This window comes from Marmota flaviventris, chromosome 5, assembly GCF_047511675.1.
Source record: "Marmota flaviventris isolate mMarFla1 chromosome 5, mMarFla1.hap1, whole genome shotgun sequence".
NCBI lineage: Eukaryota > Metazoa > Chordata > Mammalia > Rodentia > Sciuridae > Marmota > Marmota flaviventris.
Genome location: NC_092502.1, coordinates 142475210 through 142493510, shown reverse-complemented (window position 1 = coordinate 142493510; position 18301 = coordinate 142475210). Strand labels below are relative to the sequence as shown.

At 40.1% G+C, this 18301-nt stretch overlaps 1 protein-coding gene across 5 annotated transcripts in view; it reads left to right on the top strand.

The window, feature by feature from the left end:
* The window catches only part of Drosha (drosha ribonuclease III), a 118703-nt gene that overhangs the window by 23763 nt on the left and 76639 nt on the right, over window positions 1-18301 (top strand). For all 5 annotated transcript variants that reach the window (XM_071612633.1, XM_027936245.2, XM_027936244.2 and 2 more), the window contains 4 exons: window positions 124-204; window positions 8903-8989; window positions 11530-11616; window positions 17119-17190. In XM_071612633.1, the coding sequence (XP_071468734.1) occupies window positions 124-204; window positions 8903-8989; window positions 11530-11616; window positions 17119-17190 (327 nt within the window). The remainder of the gene's footprint in view (window positions 1-123; window positions 205-8902; window positions 8990-11529; window positions 11617-17118; window positions 17191-18301) is intronic.

Sequence of the window (18301 nt, the reverse complement as noted above, 5' to 3'; positions counted from 1 at the left end):
ACCGTGACAGCCTCTTCAGAGCCTCAGTACTCATGACATTAAAGCCTGCAGTTTCCAAGGCGTCAACGGGCATGGTGTGGATTGTCCCCTTAATAAAAACGAATTACATTCTGTTTTTGACAGATGAATGATGGACCACTCTGCAAATGCAGTGCAAAAGCGAGACGCACTGGAATTCGGCACAGCATTTATCCTGGAGAAGAGGTAACTGGCTTGGGTTACGATATTTGTAAGTACTGAGGACAGATGCTGTTGCTGTTCTTTTCCCACTAAATGATTTAATGACATCAAAATTATCTTTTCATATTCCCTGGAATTCTCTGTTACTAAAAATTGCTGAGGAAAAGAACTTGGGTTTTGAGGGTAGAGTGCAGCACATGTTATCAAGGAAACTTTGAAAGGATTTGGAAAGCCCACTATATAAATTAGGTATGATGTATTTGATATGTGTCTTATTGTTTTATACATTCTAAAATTGTATATATTACAGTAATTTCCATGTTTTCATCATAAATAGCTATGAATTGCCCATGAGAAACATAACTATTCCATTTTGGTTCTGTTTCCTTCATTTTTTCTGTTACTTTTTTTATTTTTATAAGGTATTTTCATTAATCCCAGGATTATCATAGTGAATATAAATTTTTAGTTTCCACTTAAGACTTATTTGAGGATATAATAATAATAATAATAATTGAAGTAATGACTATGAGAGTGCCTAATTGAGATAGTTGCCTCACTTCCCTTGTCTTTGGAAGTCTTTGATCATAGCAAGGCAGTGTGGGACAAGGTGGCATCTGTGGGCATCAGTGCATTGCCCCAGGTTGGGAGTTCTGAGATATTGATTAGGGACCAACACCTGTAGCAAGGAGGGAGCACGGCCAGGACAGAGCAGAGGGAGAGTTATGCTGATGTGGGCCTGCTTATGTCTGGCTTGTGGGGATTTTCTTGTGTTGGTCTGAGTGGCCTTCTTCTCTCTACTTCCCTTTAGTCCCCAGAGCAGCCTTCCCAGAAGGACACGACTTTGGGAGAGGGGGCTCTGCAGCTGAGACTGACCCAGATGAGCTGGCCATGAGGAGCTGTCGGCTGCCTCTGCAAGCTGCTGGCTTTCCCCACAGCTTGGCAGACTCCATTTATTATTCCTTGATGGAAATGGAGTAGCTGGTGGTGCTAGTTGAGCTCATGTATGCAAGAAAAACAAAACAGTACATGTATATTCCTGTCTAGATGGAAGTGGCAGTTTGTCTCCTCAGGGACTGGTGCCATTTGGGGGCTCAGTGTGAGTCACTGTAGTTGGCCAGTTGAAGTTTGGCAGTGGCATTTACCTTAGTTAGCTTAGCCTGGGTAAAAGGTGTTTGTGCTGTTGAGCTCTGTTACTGGGGGCCACTTTATGTGCCCATCCTGTCCACTCCGGGGTAGCTGAGGACAGGCACCAGCTACTATAGTCTTTTTGTCTCGGTGGTGCTCTGTTACCTGTTTTGAGATGGTTACTCTGATTGACACCCATATTTGATTTAGAAATCATCACTTTCCCTTCTGTGTGGTCCTCACAAGTCCCTCATAATGTCTCCACTGCAAGACTGTCATCCCTGACTTTCTAGTCTTTTCCCTTTTGGGTCCTGCACCAGCTGGCAGAGCCACATGCTTCTGTATGAGTCCATTTCTATTCTAGCTTCAGGCCACTTCTCTTTCCACAGAAGTGCATGACCAAGTATATTGCCTGAAACTGTCCATTGGGGAGATTTTCCCTTATCTTTGTCTTTCAAAACCATCCCTGAGCGAGGCTATAGTGTAGTCCATTTTTGGTTTGTACTTTCTTACTCTCTGACCTGTTTGCAAGCCAAGGTTTGGCTTTTTCCTCTGCCTTCATCCCTACATCCTCCCTTGCCTGAGGGAAGGGTGCTGGTATAACAGTGATGGCATCTTAGGGATCAGGGCCTTTTGCCCTTGTAGCTCCTTTGTGCTATGTTCCTATTACGCTTGACTCTGGAGGTGTCACCTCCATCTTATGATGGATTATTGCCTGTGCCACTCAACTTCATTGCCTGATGGGACTGAAGGAATCCAGCTTATGATGAGCTTGTCTGCCACAAGTCAACCTAGTGTCCCTGGACCAGGCTTTCTACTTCTACCAGGGCCCATAAGCACCCTAGGAGTTTTCTCAAAGCACATAGTTCGTCATTACAGATAGGATGGCCTTGCTCCCGAACACCATAGACCAGCATTGTGATTTTCTCAGTGTGACCTACCACTGTCTCCTCTTGGCATCTTTTCCCATCAACGTGGTAGGATCTTATGAGTTGTTTGGTTGCAGTGAACAGGACTGATTGTACTTTGGTCTGGAACTACTTAGCCCTCCCTCACTTGGGCTGTGCTCAGTGCTGGCAGCCTTTGGTGCCACCTGTAAATTGTCCAAAGCAATCTTCAGAGGATTATGCTGCCTCCTGGACCTGAGGAGACCACCAGTGGGTTTTTTTTTTTTTTTTTTCCCTTCACCTTCATTCCAGGGAGTGGAAGATACACTCATTTTTCTTTTACTTTGGAGGAAATGTCTTGGCACCCCAGACTACTGGACTTCTAAAAATTGTGTGGCTGCAGTAGGCCCCTGAATTATTGTAGGTTTCTCTCTTGTCCTGGGTAGTACATGTGTTTGACCAAGGCCTCTAACCTGATGAGTAGAATGTCACAGTCATACTGGAGCCATGTGATGTTCTGCAGTACGTCCAGATAGTTGGGAACTCTGTGGATGTTATGACAGGGTGGGAGAGTTGACAAGAGCACTAGGGCTAAACTGTTAATGTTGTCTGTGAAACATTCTGAACCCCGTTTATGACTGGGATGGAAAAAACACATTCACCAAGTTGGTTGCCATGTATTTTGTTCCTGAGTTCATTAGTTGATTAGGGACCAACACCTGTAGCAAGGAGGGAGCACGGCCAGGACAGAGCAGAGGGAGAGTTATGCTGATGTGGGCCTGCTTATGCCTGGCTTGTGGGGATTTTCTTGTGTTGGTCTGTTTTCACTGCTGGATATGGTAGTACACACTTGGAAGCCTGAGGCAGAAGGATCACAAGTTCACGGACAGCCTGGATAACTAGAAGGGGTAGGATGTAGCTCAGTGGTAGAGTGCCCCTGGGTTCCATCCCTCAATACCATAAAAATGAACAAAGAAACAAACAAAACCTGTACTCACTAAGCTACGATACCTAACATGGCAGCTGTGTATTCTGCCATCTCGTTTAGGATCCTTCAGGGGTCAGATTGATAAAATAACAGATGTCCTTCACCCCTGTGTCCTTCAAATCCTTAAGGGTGGTACTGATTTCCATTGTCCCCAGAATGCACTATTGTTTTTGGTAGTTGGGTTAGGGATGGTGGTAGTGGTAATTCTAGTGGCTTTTGTTTGGTCTTCCCATCATGACTTCTTAACTCCACAGGTCCAGGACCCAATGTAGAGTGGTGCAATCTGTTGAGTTATGTCAGTTCCAAAGATGAATTTGAGGACTAGGAAGATGAACCCTGGGTAGATCTGTGGATTCAGTAGACTCTCTATAAGCCAGACCTTAACCAAGACTCCATTTATTATCTTGGCTTCATATTCTTCAGGGATTATGCAGGTGCTGTGTCCAGTGCTTCTTGAACCCTCTTGGGTAGTCCCTTTCTCCAGTGTACAGTTCCTTGGGTAAATGGCTACAGGCCCCTTTGAGAAAGGGCATTGTTGTCATCACCATTTCTACTAGTTATAGTGTTTGAAAATCCGTCCAAAAATCCGTCCTCCTGAAATCTGGCCACCTCTTCTGGCAAGGAATTTCAATCCAAAAAATATGTCAGTTCTAGAAGTAGCCAAAGGATAGTGTGACTATTTACTGGAGTGACCTGCCCTCGCCTCTTGGTTATCCACAATTGATTCCTTCTGTTGGTACAAACTAAGTAGTACTCTTGTTGATTGCTCATTTATTTTGTACCCAAGAACATCATGCTCTGTTAACTGTTTCCCCTACTTTATGGTTCAGGCCCCCTTGGCTGCCACTTTGACTTTACTGATCACAATGATAATTATTTGACATGACTTATAGCAATTTGGCCCCATCACCTGGCCTTCCTTGTTTCAGGAGTCTGTTGTCCCCATTGTTGTTAACAAGCTCTGCCCTCTGATCCCTTGTCCTACAGTCAGCCCTGGCCTGTAGACGAGGCCACCACCTATCTTAGTGATGCAAAGCCCTTTTCACCACACATTGCTCTTGATGTGTGCTCTGGGGATTGTTTGGCATAGTTTCTAGCTGAAGATAGTATATCCACTCCAACGTGCCTACTTTCCTTGAATTTCTTCCTCCACCATTTACCATGGACAGTTCTGGAATTTCAGCATTACTCAGGTGAACCATGGTTTTTTCTGCTTTTGGAGGGCATCTTAGTAGGGAGTTCCCAGCATCTCCTGGTATCTTGAATCTGAGTATTCCAAAGTCAGTGAACTATTTCCTCATCACTTTTATTTTCTGGCACCTTAGTGAAGCACTCTCAGTACCTGGTCTTCTGTAGACGCCTCTAGCTGCTGGCATGTGCTGGTTATTTCTTGTAGCTCCTTTGGGATATAAATTCTTTCTTCCCAGCACCTCTCCAGCTGGGTTATACTATGAAATAACTCTGATTATAGGTATGTTGGCCAGGAAGCAGATTGGTTGGATATTAGTTGTGTGTGTGTGTGTGTATGTGCACATGCGCGTACATACACACACACACAAACACGCTGCTGCCTTGTAGGATCTTCCATTGTCTTTATCACAGGTGAGAGACTGCTCTTAACAGGGAGGGATGTGCCATCTCTGCAGAAGTAGAAGGTTTAGAGGAATCTGAGGAGTTAAAACCTAAATGTCCTCATCCCAGGTTTCTAGGGCCTTGACCTTGGCATAACAGACCTACCTTGGTGGCTGTCCATTGTTCTTCAAGTGTGGCTGCTTTTACAGGTGAGCCCTGGGCTTAGTCCTGGCTTTCTCTTGTCTCTCATTACAGGTGATCAGGGTTCTTGAGTGCCTCTGAGAAGCCTTCTGGCTTTCGCTTCTGCCTTCCAATTGCATTTTCTCCTCTGCTATTACATTTCTGAAGAGTAGTGGTTCTACAAGTGAGGTCTTCCAAGTAATATAAGCTTAAGAAATGCAGATTCTTAGCTTGACTCAGCTGCAGAGTCAAAAACTGGCTGTGGGAGTAAGTAATCAGAGATTTAGCAAGACTTCAGATGATTTCTGGGCAGACTAAGGATCGAGGAGCATGGTATAATGTCTGTAGTGCTTAGCGATTGCCATGTACTCTGCAAGGATAATAGCCTTTATCCTTCTAGCTACTTCTATTCTATAATCATAAGCACCTGATACATTATTGCCCCTGCTTCCACTGGTTCAGCTTCCTGGTTCAGTCTCTGAAAGTTTTAATGAGCCTGCTACCTGGTGTGTGAGGGGTTATGTGCTCCACCCACTGCAGTGATGGGGTCCTCTTTGTTAGTTGGTCCTATCTGTTAGTCAGCTCTAAAATGTCATCTTAGTTTTTAAGTTCCTGCTTTCTTGGATCACTCCTGGTACCAACTACAACATATTGGGGTCTCTAGAAGCAGATGCTAAGATGGTTTTGGAATGCAGGATGTCTGGAGGAATAATGAACCCTATGAAAGGAAGAGGGTGTAAGGATTGGACAGAAGGATTAGCTGACCTATGAGTAAGGCCCAACAAAACCCCAGTCAACCTGGGGGTAATCTGTGGAGTGAATATTACCCAGTAGAATTGGGCTAAAATGGCGGAGCTCTTATACCTCTTCCAAGCTCAGTACCTGATGCTGGGGGACAAGACTCTGCACTGGGGAGAGATCCAGAAGGACCCAACAGCTGGAAGCTGTCTGTGTTCACACTTTGCGGAGCTGAGCAGTGAGTTCTTCCCTGAAAAGGCTGGGTGACACATCCCTATCTATCACAGCATACCCATTGATCCAATGTTGCTTTTTTTCCCCCCTCCATTTCAGTTTTCCTTTTTCCATGTTAAGTGCCATGCATGTTTTATTTCACCACCTCTTATAATTTTTTTATTTTTGCCTTGCAATTTATTCCTTTCACTGTTCTTATTTCCTATTAAAACTCACTGCTCTGATTTCTGAGATTAATTTTCCTGCTTTTTACAATTTATTTGTAAGTTTAGCCAAAGGTGATTTTGTGTTGTTTAACAAGTGAAAAGAAGATGATGTTAGGATTTTATATCTAGAAAGATCCTTAAGTCCTGTGGTCTGCATACCTGTCTAGTATATAATAATAGACATTGTGGCTATAAGGGGAACAATATCACTCAGGTGTTTCACCAGGTTGGTACTGCATGTCAGAAGTATGATATAGCTTGGTCTGTGGCTTCCTAATCTTGACTCAGGGATTTCCAGGAAACAGGGCCCCCTCAGCACAGATGCAGCTTTCATAAAGCTTAGAACGATTGCTTAAATGAGTAACCTAAACTTCCTTAAGTTGAAGGAACCACTTGGTAACTGATCCAGGATGAATATAGGTACAAGAAAGGGTAGAGACCCTGCTGATCAGTTGGTCATCTATCTCCCTGACTGTCTGGCTTGCTCTCACTATCCATCTTGTAGTAGTATTACCAGAATAAGCTGCCTGAGTATTAGATGCTGCCTAAGTTTTGTCTTTGATGTGATTTCAACTGAAGGGGAGAAGTAACTTGGGGAAGATGGTTAACAGGATCACCTGGGAGTCCTGAATATGATTTTTTGGAGATGAGGATGATACTCTTGTAAGCAAGTGAGTCATGATATCCCGACTGATGGGAGGATCAACAGAATAAATGGGAACCAGCTTTGATCAAGAAATTGAGTAAAATCCCAGCTCCTCAGGAGGCTGAGGCAGCAAGATTGCAAGGTCAAGGCTAGCCTGGACAACATAGTCTTTAGAAGAAAAAAATAAAAGAGAGAGAGATTGGTAAATTCAATGAAGCCCTGTGGAATGCTCCATAGTGGGTCTAATTTTTTTAATTTTGTTTTTTGACCTGTTGCTGCCATCTCCATGCACTTTGTGTCTCTGTTGTGGAAATTGCCACCAGGAAAGATCTGCCAAAATTATTCTTAAGACCACTCTGGTTTTTGGAGGAAGGATGGTCTGGATGCCAGGGGGGCATCTCTGGCTTGAAGAGCTGACCAGTGGGTGATGTGTCTCCAGCCCCTACTGTGCAAGAGGAGCTGCTGGCTCTGAAGTCTTGCCATCATGATGCATATCAAGAAGTCTAAGGAAAAGCTGATCTGCGGAGAGTTCCTCAGTTGTTGTCTGCCAGCAGAATTAGAAGAACATCTCCTGTTGGATCCCGGAACTAATGCCTTTAGCAAAGTCCTTAGAATCACCAAAATATCACTGCAAACTCCACGTCGCCTTTCCTGTCCCTCTTTGGACTCCTGCTGGGACAGCCTGTCTTCTCATGGGGTATTACCCACCCACTATGATGTCTATGAGGCACTGCTGGCCCACTAGCAGCACACCCAAGTTGTCCAGGCTTACCTTAGACTTTCATCACTTCATCTGGCCAGCCAGGAAGCTTGTGAGCTAGGGAGTGATGGTGCCAAGTGTGCTGGACTACCATTGGCTGCACCACAGACAGTACCAGTCACCACTGGGCACACAGTTGAGAAAACAGCTGCCACCTCCACATCTGGCATGGATGAGGAAGAACTCATCCAAACACCACAGTCTGCAAAGAGGCCTGCCCCTTGTGGATACACGTTCAAAGCCTGCTCAAAGACTGATGCAGGCACCCAGGGCGAAAGGCACTGCCTGGCTGTACTGTATGTACCTGACAGGATGTGGTCTGCAACTCATGGAAATACAACAGCTTGGCCACTCTCTCCAAAGATTGTAAGACCCATTACTGCAAAACTCTGTTAAACTTATGAAGCATGACCAGATGTGGCACAACTGGTGAGCAGACTTGTGCTGTTTCTGTACAGACTTGTGCTGTTTCTGCTGCAATGGCTGTGGCCTGGCAAGTGGCACACCCCAGCATGAATCCCCTTATGTTAGGGGCTGAAAATGACTGACATAAAGGTGAAGAAAGAAGAGCTACTAAAGCATTTAGGCAATGCTCCAGTGAGTTTATGAAGCCTTCATCCCCATAGCACAGGGATACCTGTGAGAGAGCCCTGAACAGGCCACTGTGGGCAAGTGCTTTACAGTTGGCCAAACATCTTTTCTGGTGGTGCAGCCTCTGAATTTAATCAAGCTCCTCAGGTCCTTACCACCTGGGAAACACCAAGACACACCATCCAATAAAGTTTTCAAAGCAATAGCAGCCTGTCCTGCAGTGTACCACTCTCCCAGGCCTCTGTAGGCTCATGGCCCATGGGACGAGACCCAGTCCAGCTATTTGCACTATGGGTAAAGTGACATCTATTGGCACTTATGTCAAAGATGGCTCCCAAATTGCCTCATCTCCAGAAAGCCTCATGAGTTCCTCCAGACCCTCCTTGACGCTGACTTGACCTACTCTCCCACCTACCTGGACTGAAGAGCACCAGATCTTTGCCAGTGGCAGGCACCCCCCAGGTGTACTTGTGTCTAGCCATTTTGCCTTAGGTGTCTCCATAGGCAACAATTGCCTGTTTACTGAACTCATATTTTGGTGGCTCGGAAGCCCATAGTTTGTGGCTTTATTGGACACTGGATCTCCGATCACTAGTCCATGGTAAAAGGGTTGAAAACTGGTTGGCCTGCTCATTTTATTCATCTCGTTAGCATTAAATTGAATTCTGTTCTTTCTGAGAGGGAATGCACATAAAACATCTTTTGACAGTGTGAGTCTGAAAATATAGTTCATTTTTAAGTAAGAATGTTTTCTGACTTACTTGTAAGCTCTATTTTTGTTCTTTTTCTTAGGCTATCAAACCCTGCCGCCCCATGACCAACAATGCTGGCAGACTTTTCCACTATCGGATCACAGTCTCCCCTCCTACAAACTTTTTAGTAAGTTCCTAATAAAATCAAATTGTATATAATTTAGTATGTAAATAGATTAAAATGTGAGTATACTAAGTTACTGATTCAGTTCTTAAATGTTCTTTCTTTTAAAAATATTTTTATGTTGATAAAATTGACCTTTATCATAATGGAAGTTTATTTCAGCTCCTCACCACTGTACTACTGTATACTTTTTCATTTGTATTATTGATGCTATATAATAACCAAATTCATAATGGCCAGTGAATTATGGAGCTGTTAGTTGAAGCAGTGGTGTGGGAAGAATGAAAACATTTCCGTATCTTTTTAACTATTAGTGAATAGCTTATTTATTGTCTTGTGATCCAAACAAGAAAATCTATTGTATATTTATTATAATAATAATGGCACCTAATATTTTTGAACATGTACTATGTTCTTGGCACCATTCTAAGTGTTTAGCATGTATTCACTTAATTCTCACAATATACCTGTTCAAGTATATGTCCATTATCCACGTGGGGCATGGGTTTTATAGGTGAGGTTAAATAATTTGCTTGAGATTTCTCAGGTATCAAGTGGCAGGTGGTTATTTGAATCTAGGAATTGAGCTCCAGTGCTGGTACTTATATACTATTCTGTTATACTGTAGTGCCTCATAGAATGAAATTTATTTATTCTCATCAAGAGATTTCTATTTCAGAATTGGAATATTCAAAATTATATATTTTAATAATTTCATTGATAGTCATACATCATAAAATTCACCCATTTAAAGTATATGATTCATGATTTTTAATAAAAATCATCTTCACAATCTTAACTTGAGATCATTTTCCTCATCCTAAAAGAAACCTTGTGCCCATTAGTAGTCATTTCTTTCTTATCCTCAGCATTAGGTGGAGAGGATATTTTCTGTGCCTGTGGAGTTGCCTGTGTTGATATTTTTTATGTAAACATGTGGTCTTTTGTGTCTGACTTTTTTCATGTAGCATAATTAATTATTTTCAACAAAATGCCCATGTTGCAAGATGTGCCAGTACTACATTCCCTTTTTTTTTTTTGTGGTGTTGGGAATCAAACCCAGGGCCTCATGCATATGAGGCAAGCACTCTGTCACTGAGCTATGCCCCAGCCCCCTATTTAATTCCTTTTTATGGCCAAATGATATTCCCTTACATTATGTGTGTATTTATAAAATAGATACACTATATTTGTCCATTCATCAGTTGATGGACATTCAGGTCATCTCCACTGTTTGCTATTATGGATGTAAACATTTGTGTACAAGTGTTTGTATGTGTTTCGATTTCCTCTGGGTGTAGACCTACGACTGAAATTTCTGGTTCATATGATAACTCTATGTTTAATATTCTGAGGAACTGCCAAACTGTTGAGTTACTCAAATAGAATGCAACAGAATATTGGCAAAACGAATAATGTGTATTTGGATATTCTTTGATTGATCCTTCTTAAGTTCAGTTCTTAATATATATATAATTTTTAAACAAATGATACTTATAGCCTACCTTATAACACATTCTTATGTGTCTATTATATTACCAACCTTGATAATTTGCTCCATATTTAACATTTAGGATTAAATATATGCTGAGCATGGTGGCACATGCCTGTAACCTCTGCAGCTTAGGAGGCTGAGGCAGGAAGATTGCAAGTTCAAAGATAGTCTTAGTAACGTAGGCCCTAAGCAACTTAGCAAGACCCTGTCTCTACATAAAATATAAAAAGGGCTGGGGATGTGTTGAGCATTCCTAGGTTCAATCCCTGGTATGAAAAAAGAAGAAGAAGAAGAATGTCATAAGGAAGAAAGTCTCATGGTTAGATCAAAATTTGTATCATTTAGTAATTCAGTTTTTGGATAATTAAGGTCTTTGAAATTGTATGGGAATTGATATATTGCATGTTTGGTGGGTTGGCCTCTCCTTGGAGAAGCTGGGATGGAGCTATGAACTTTGGCACCCTGAAGGCTTTAAGAGCCTTTTAGGCAGCTCTAGTCTTTACATATTGATGCCGAGTCTCTTTTTGTTTTTTATGTTTGAGTGAGCTGTGTAATTATCTTGTTCCATATTAGAACTTCTGTTAGTTCAGAAATATAGTTCAGTAAGAGGAGTGTTGTGGGATTAAATGAAACTAGTTCCTAGAAAACTATATAACCCTTGTTTTTTTTTCTTTTTCTAAAATTTTTTTTAGTTATAGATGGACACAATATCTTTATTTTATTTTTATGTGGTGTTGAGGATCGAACCCAGTGCCTCAAGCATGCTAGGCAAGCACTTTTCCACTGAGCCACGACCTTTTCTTTATGACACCGATAATTGGCTTCATTGTCTCAGGACATAAATACTGTACTTAATACTGAAGCCAGAGAAATCCACCACCCAGAGAATTCCATTTAAAATTAACTTTTGTATAGAGTTTGGAAAAATGATAGGCATGCACAAAGTTATCTTCATTTTTGCTCTTGATTACTCTGTATCCTGATGGATATCTGCACATGCAAATTGTGGTTTGTTTAAACTGCGTTTTGTGTTTCTGTTTACTTTTAGACTGACAGGCCAACTGTTATAGAATATGATGATCATGAGTATATCTTTGAAGGATTTTCTATGTTTGCGCATGCCCCTCTGACCAATGTAAGTATGTGCTGTTCTACTCCCTTTCTCTTTTCTCCACCTCCTTCTTTTTTCCTTGTCTTTCCTTCATATTTTTTTTTTTTCAAAAGTCAGAGTAGATTTCCCTTCTTCTGACTCCTAAGTAACATTTACTGTGCATCCTGCTGCATGAGCTGCAGGAAATCTGCAGCAGAGTGTCAGGTAGAAGTGTGACATCTGTGCTAATGAGTCACACATTGGGTCCACATTAAATGGTGTAGGTAAACATGTGTCATTTTGAGAAAATAACATTTTGAGAGTGTGAAAGATTGAAAAAGGAAGATAAACTGTGGAATAATGTGTTAAAACTATTTTGGGTTGGTTGTCCTTCAACAGAAAGTTGGAAAGTTTTGAGGAGAAACTATTATGTCTCTGGGTGAAGGAAAGAGAAACAGCTTGTTAGCTGGAGCCTGATTAACTTCATACAGTTTTTTGCTTTTAAACCTCGGAAATATGTCTTTTATATGTCTTTTGTAAGAGTCTTTAGGATATTTACACAGATATTATGAATATTTTGCTGGTAATCAGTTCAACTATGAGTATCTGTGAGTCCAGAATCTCTGTTTCAAAGCTGTCAATCTTGGAATTGCCTCGTGTATTACTCCATATTCCAATTGGGTATAGAGTAAATCAGGAGGCAGCCGTGCAGGAGAGGAGGCACAGCCGTGTGCTTTCCCTAGCTCTGGCTTTGGTAGAACTTACTGGATTATAATTATGGTGTGGCTACATCAAAATAGAGTGCTCTTTAATCCTTTCTGGCTTGGTTTCATGAAATGATATCTATGGTTAGAAAGTTATTTTAGTACTGTTTATTTAAGACATGGAATTCTTTTCCATCGAAGGCTAAGACCCAAAACTTGGCCTTACCTTGGCTTCTTTTTCACTTCATAGGTAGATGTAATTCGAAGTAGTGATTTTAAACGAATTGTTTTCCTAATGAGATTTCTCTTTTATTCCGTAGTATATTTTATCCTAGAGAATTTTCTTTGATAATGTTTATACTCTAAATGTAAAATGTAAAAGCATGTGATGTTCCACATTACATCTACCTCCCGGTGGACCATCTGTTCACCAATATAGAAAAGGGACCATTCTTACACAGCCTTTATGGTACTGGGCAGTTTTTGAATTTTAGTGATTCCCATGCTTTGTGTGTCTGTACTAGGCACTCAAACCTTTGTTATACTAAACTGCAGCCTTAGAGATATAAAAGGTTTTGGAAGTCATTAAGCCCACCGGACCCCTCATGTAATGCCTTTTCATGTAATGCCACCAGAGCTTGCAAATGCAAATAATTTAGTTAGCATGAAAATAATCTATCTGGCTGGGGTCATAGCTCAGTGGTAGAGTGCTTGCCTAGCAAGTGCAAGGCCCTGGGTTTGATCCTCAGCACAACATAAAAATAAATAAAATAAAGGTATTGTGTCCAACTACAACTAAAAAAAACAAAACAAAAATTTTTTTAAAAGAAAATAATCTATCATCTTTTTTTCTTAATTCTTTAGAGATGATATAGAGCTCATTTTGACTTTTAGGGTCACCTTGAAGAAGAAAAGCAGTGTGGTTTCAGAGAGACCAGGGTTTAAATGTTAGTGAATTCTACTTACTAGCCATGTGATTTGATACTGCAGTCTAAAGCCTTTGTTTTCTCATCTGGAAGATAGGGGCATTAGTTATAGCAGTCTCTTCAGATTTTGTGAAAAATAAAGCGAGGTGACACATAGAAAGTGTTCACCAGGGTGTTTGATACATAATAAGTATTGGCACCTCTTGTTTTAGAAAAGATGTCAGACAGCTGGGTTTGAATCTTGTAATTCTTTTATTTTTGACCTTGGTCGAGTGATTCTTTGAGCTTTATTAATGTGGCTATTCTTGGGATTTTAGTTAGAATCCAACATACTGTATTAAAAATAGAGTTTGTTTTTTAGGTCTGTTTTAGTAGGTTCACATCAAAAACATAACTTTTTAAAAGTCTCTCAGCACAAGGTTTGACACTTAATTAATGCTAAATTAATCCCTGTTGCTATTGTTATAAAATAAAAGATAAAACCTCAGCATATATTATATATGAATGTCTTAAAACTTGAGAACTGTGTAGTGAGGCGCCCCATCATTTATGCTGGAGATGATAAAATAAGTTTGAGTTTTAAACTGAGTGTTCTATAGTCTGTAGGAATTAGAGCCATTAAAGGCCTTTTGGATTTGAAATAGTCTCCGAAGAAAAAGAATTTTTAAATCATTTTACTGATCTGATTCATTTTTGTATAGAGAAAGCACATCAGCAAGAAGGGCATGCCTGTAATAGTAACTATAGAGTCTCCACCAAAGCTGGTTCTGACAAGTTCTCTTAAGGTCTCCAAGCCTTAATGGCTAAGCATATAGCGTCTGGGAAAATTTTATCCTTTTATGTAATACATTTACCATTACTTAGAATACCTGATGGCATTAAGGGCTTTAACAATAAGTATCGTTATATAATATAATACATAAGTTTTTATAACTTTACTTACTGTATAGAAGATTCTTCCATTTGCAGAAGAACAGGAAAACTTCTTGATCATTTCCCTCCCACCTTAGTTGGTTTTCCATTTCTAGTGACCTCACTGACCCCTAGATTTGGTCATTCATTGTATGGAAGTAGTAGTATTAGAATGTAGGGGTTTAGGGAGGGTGTTTTCTTCCCAGGATGAGTTAGGAGTTAGTATCATTCAACATATGATATTCTTCACTTTTAAGTTCAAGCCTATTTTAAGAAGTGCTAGTAGGAATGTATGTGATTGGAGGGCATAGGTTGGGAGCTGTTTTGGTGATCTTGCCAGTAACAGTTTTTCCGATGACTAATGTGTAGTAAAATGACCAGTTGTCATGGGAGATTAGGGTAGATAAGGAGATGCCGCTTCTCCAAGTTTGTGTGTCTCAGGAGGGCTTTGGTGGTATGGATAGAGGCTCAAAAGAAAATCAAATGTGTAAAAGAAAGAGTTTTTTAAACAAAATCTTCAGAAGTGATTTGAGGTGAAATTCCATGAGGAGAGGACTATGTTTGCACATGTTATCTGCTGAGTGCTTTTGCACATGATAGGAAGGAGTGAAGTTGGCACTTTTTTGCTCTGTCTTTTGTGTAGGAGTGCTTGCTCTTTTCTCTGCAGCTGACTTTCTTGCTTAGCAATTCCACCCACAGTTCTTTCTTCCATACATACTCTGACCCCCAGGGACTTTGTGCTTCCAGCTGTGGTGGATAGCTCTGTTCCTTATTTGAGTTTCAGATGGCCTATTGGATGCCCTTGTGATGTTCCTTAGGTCCCTCAGCCTTCCTGAAAGGGAACTCTTCATCCTCCCTGCACACTGAGTTTGATGTGCTCAGGAGACATTTTCTTGAATATCTGCTTTTGTATTAATGCTATTGTGACCTACCTATTCGCTCTTAAGTCAAAAACCTAGAAGTTGTCCTCTGTTCTTTCTTCTCTCTCACTCCCATGTTGTTGTGTGGATCAGTAACATCTTCTAATATGTTTAAAAATGTTCCCCTCCTTTTCAGTATTTCCTTCATTTAGCTCTGGCTTGTTGCTTTGGATTCCAGTCTGGTCCTCTGGTCTTCGTTCCCTCTGAGCCATTTCCACAGTTTCCATAGTGGCCCATATGAAATGTAAAGTATGATAGTCTTTTACTTGACTGTACTTGAAAGTACTTGAGTGATTTCTTGTGCCACATAGCCACAAGCTTTGGCCTTAATATGATTTGTGGGCAACATAATGAAGTTAATCTTTTTTCAAGAATTACCTGACTTTTCTCTGTGCACTTTCTTCTCAAATGACGAAGTGACTTCTTCCATCAGGTTCCTTTTTTCTGTCTTGCTAGAAGCTAAGTTGTCATGCTGCCTCAACTTTATTTTTCTGGATGGCCCAGGAATTTCCTCCTTATTTTTGAAAACATAACCTTATTGGTTCTTTTGTATTTTTTTTTTTCTTTTGCTTGCTTTTTATAATTGCAGCTGTAAGTTACATTTTTATCATATTATATTTGTTCATGTGCCTTTCTTTCTCTTTTGGATCCTTACCTTTTAGGGCAGGAACTGTGGCCTGCCTTAAATTATAATTATAAGCCTGGCATAGTTGTTTACAAACAATAGTTATGTATTGTTTGCGAACAACTACGTTAAATCATGTAAAAATTTGTAATTCTGAAATATTTTTATACAATTGGAGGAATAAAGTAGAACTTAAAAAATAGTAGTGGCCTTAGCATGTTGCTTTGATTAGTTGAGGATTCAGTATCACCAGGAGGTTGAAAATGAATCTCTTATTCAAGTTAATTATGAATTTCACACAATCACTATCTAAAAAGAAAAAGAACACCTAAGAAGTAAAACTTGATTTCTGAGATTTCCAGTAGGTGGCGATATAAGGCTATTTTTCTTACCATCTGTTTTGCTGGTACAATTAAAATTTGTTTCTTTTTGATTGCTATGGTTTATATAAGCGGTTCCATAGTCTTATGCATAGATTGAGTAGTCAGAAAAACCCACTTAACACCTCTCTAGGGCCTCTGGGTCTATTATTTTCCCCAGCTAGCCAGCCAAGCCACTGCATTAACTTCTTTTCCTCCTTTTGTCATTCTTTTCATTCATTCAAAAATATCTTTACAGAAAGCTGTTATGTCTGGGTGCTAGGCTGGTGTCTGTTGGTACATTGGTAGAATAAGACAAATGGATTTATTTCATACTGAGTCTTCCTTTATTTTCGCATATACACTAAATATTAGAACAAGTAATGAGAGGTGTGTACTCTGGCTAACAGCTGCAGTCTAGTGCAAGAAGTCCTAATTTACCAGTATCTGGTGCTTAGGCAGGATATCCATGACTCTCTGCCTTAATTTCCTCTGTTGTACGATGGGAATAATAATCAGACCTATCTGGGGATGCTCTGATGGTTATATGAGTCCATATTACAAAACATAAGAATGGTGCCTGGCCCAATAAATTCTAGCCATTATTATTTTTATTCTATACTTGCTGTTTTTGCTCAAGAGCCAGATAGGCAGCATGAATTGTATGCTCTTCAATGAGCCATGAATCCTTAACTAATAAGTCATCAGTCGGCCATACTTAATCTCATGAAGAACTGAAGATTCTGAAAGATTTTTTAAAAACCTGAGGGGATCAAGTTTATGATTGTGGTTTTATTAATTCTTTAGAGGTGATATGTTTGGTTTTAATGGGTTCTTGTCAATTTCTGCTACTGTTGGTGCTGCTCATACTATTAATTAAACACCGACATCATGCAGGTTTCCTATAGATGCCTGGCCAGCTGGGTTCTTGACATTAAAATCCAGTAGTTGTGGACAAACTTCATGTGCGTGTTAGTAGCGAAAATGAGAGTGAAACCTTCTTATTTGTTTGATGGCCTCTGGGTCAGGTAGCAGACACATTCTGTGCTATATTATCCTGCCGGGAAGTATTGGGGAACTGAATCTCTCTTCTCATTGCAGATTCCACTGTGTAAAGTAATTAGATTCAACATAGACTATACGATTCATTTCATTGAAGAGATGATGCCTGAGGTAAGTGAAAAGCTTGTTTAACAGTTTGTTGTAGTTCTTTTGTTTATTCCACACTTGAAAAAAAAAAAAAAATTGGCCTTGGTCAGCTCTGGCTTTTTGCCAGAGGAGGTCCTTAAAATACCATGATCACTGTCAAAATGGTCACCGAAATGTAGCTCTGATATCAAGGTTAAAATTTGGGTCATTTTTAAACTCATTGACCTTTTTTTGAACCTGCTTCTGTTTGTGTTGCATCTGCTGGTAGTGACTTTGCATCTGTTTCTAGTTTATTTTGTGTAGGGGACAGATTTTGGTTACTGGCCATTATCAGAGAGGAAATTGGAATAGTGAAACTGAATCTGATAGCTGTTAGAATAATCTTATTCATTATCTCCAATGACAAGATCAATGCTTAGCTCATTTTTCTTTCCATATATTTACATATCTTTCCTAATTGTTTTTCATTGCGGATGCTCAGCAGCAGATTTATCTAAATATATGCAAGAAATTTAAAATTCCAAAGCAAGATTAATGCGAATCACAGAATGATTCATTGCCTGATCTTGAATTTAGTGGTGTCAACAAATCACACTAAGAAATAACAACTAGACAGCTAACAAGCCTGTGCACTTAACGTTGTTTTGGAGCTAGGGTCGATTTCCAGAGCCCCTGGCTCTTCTTAAAACTTGTTTAACAGTGGAGCTCTGTCATGGGCAGGGACCTCCAACGGGAAATTAATGGGCATTACATGCATGTTTAGTTAGCACCTATTTTATTCTGGGAAAGTCCTGTTCATTCTGCCTGCTACTTGAAAAGAATTAAAGAGAAGGGCATGTCCCTTCATTCTCCAGTGTAAAAAGCCTTTTTGCTTCCTTTTAGATCTTAAGGTCATAAGCCTTCATTTGCTGTTGTAAAAGTTTATGACTTCTAATATGATCTCATGCGGGGTGATTTATGAATCCTGAGCAAGTAAAGTAGTAGAAAGAATTAGTAAACAAGTCTTACTTGCAAATATATCATCTGTTTAGCTTGTTTACAGGAGAAATTTTGGTACAAAGTTTTGTGATTTTTTTTTTTTCAGTAGTATTTGAGGTTGAATTCAGGCCTTGCATATGCTAGGCAAGTGGTTTAC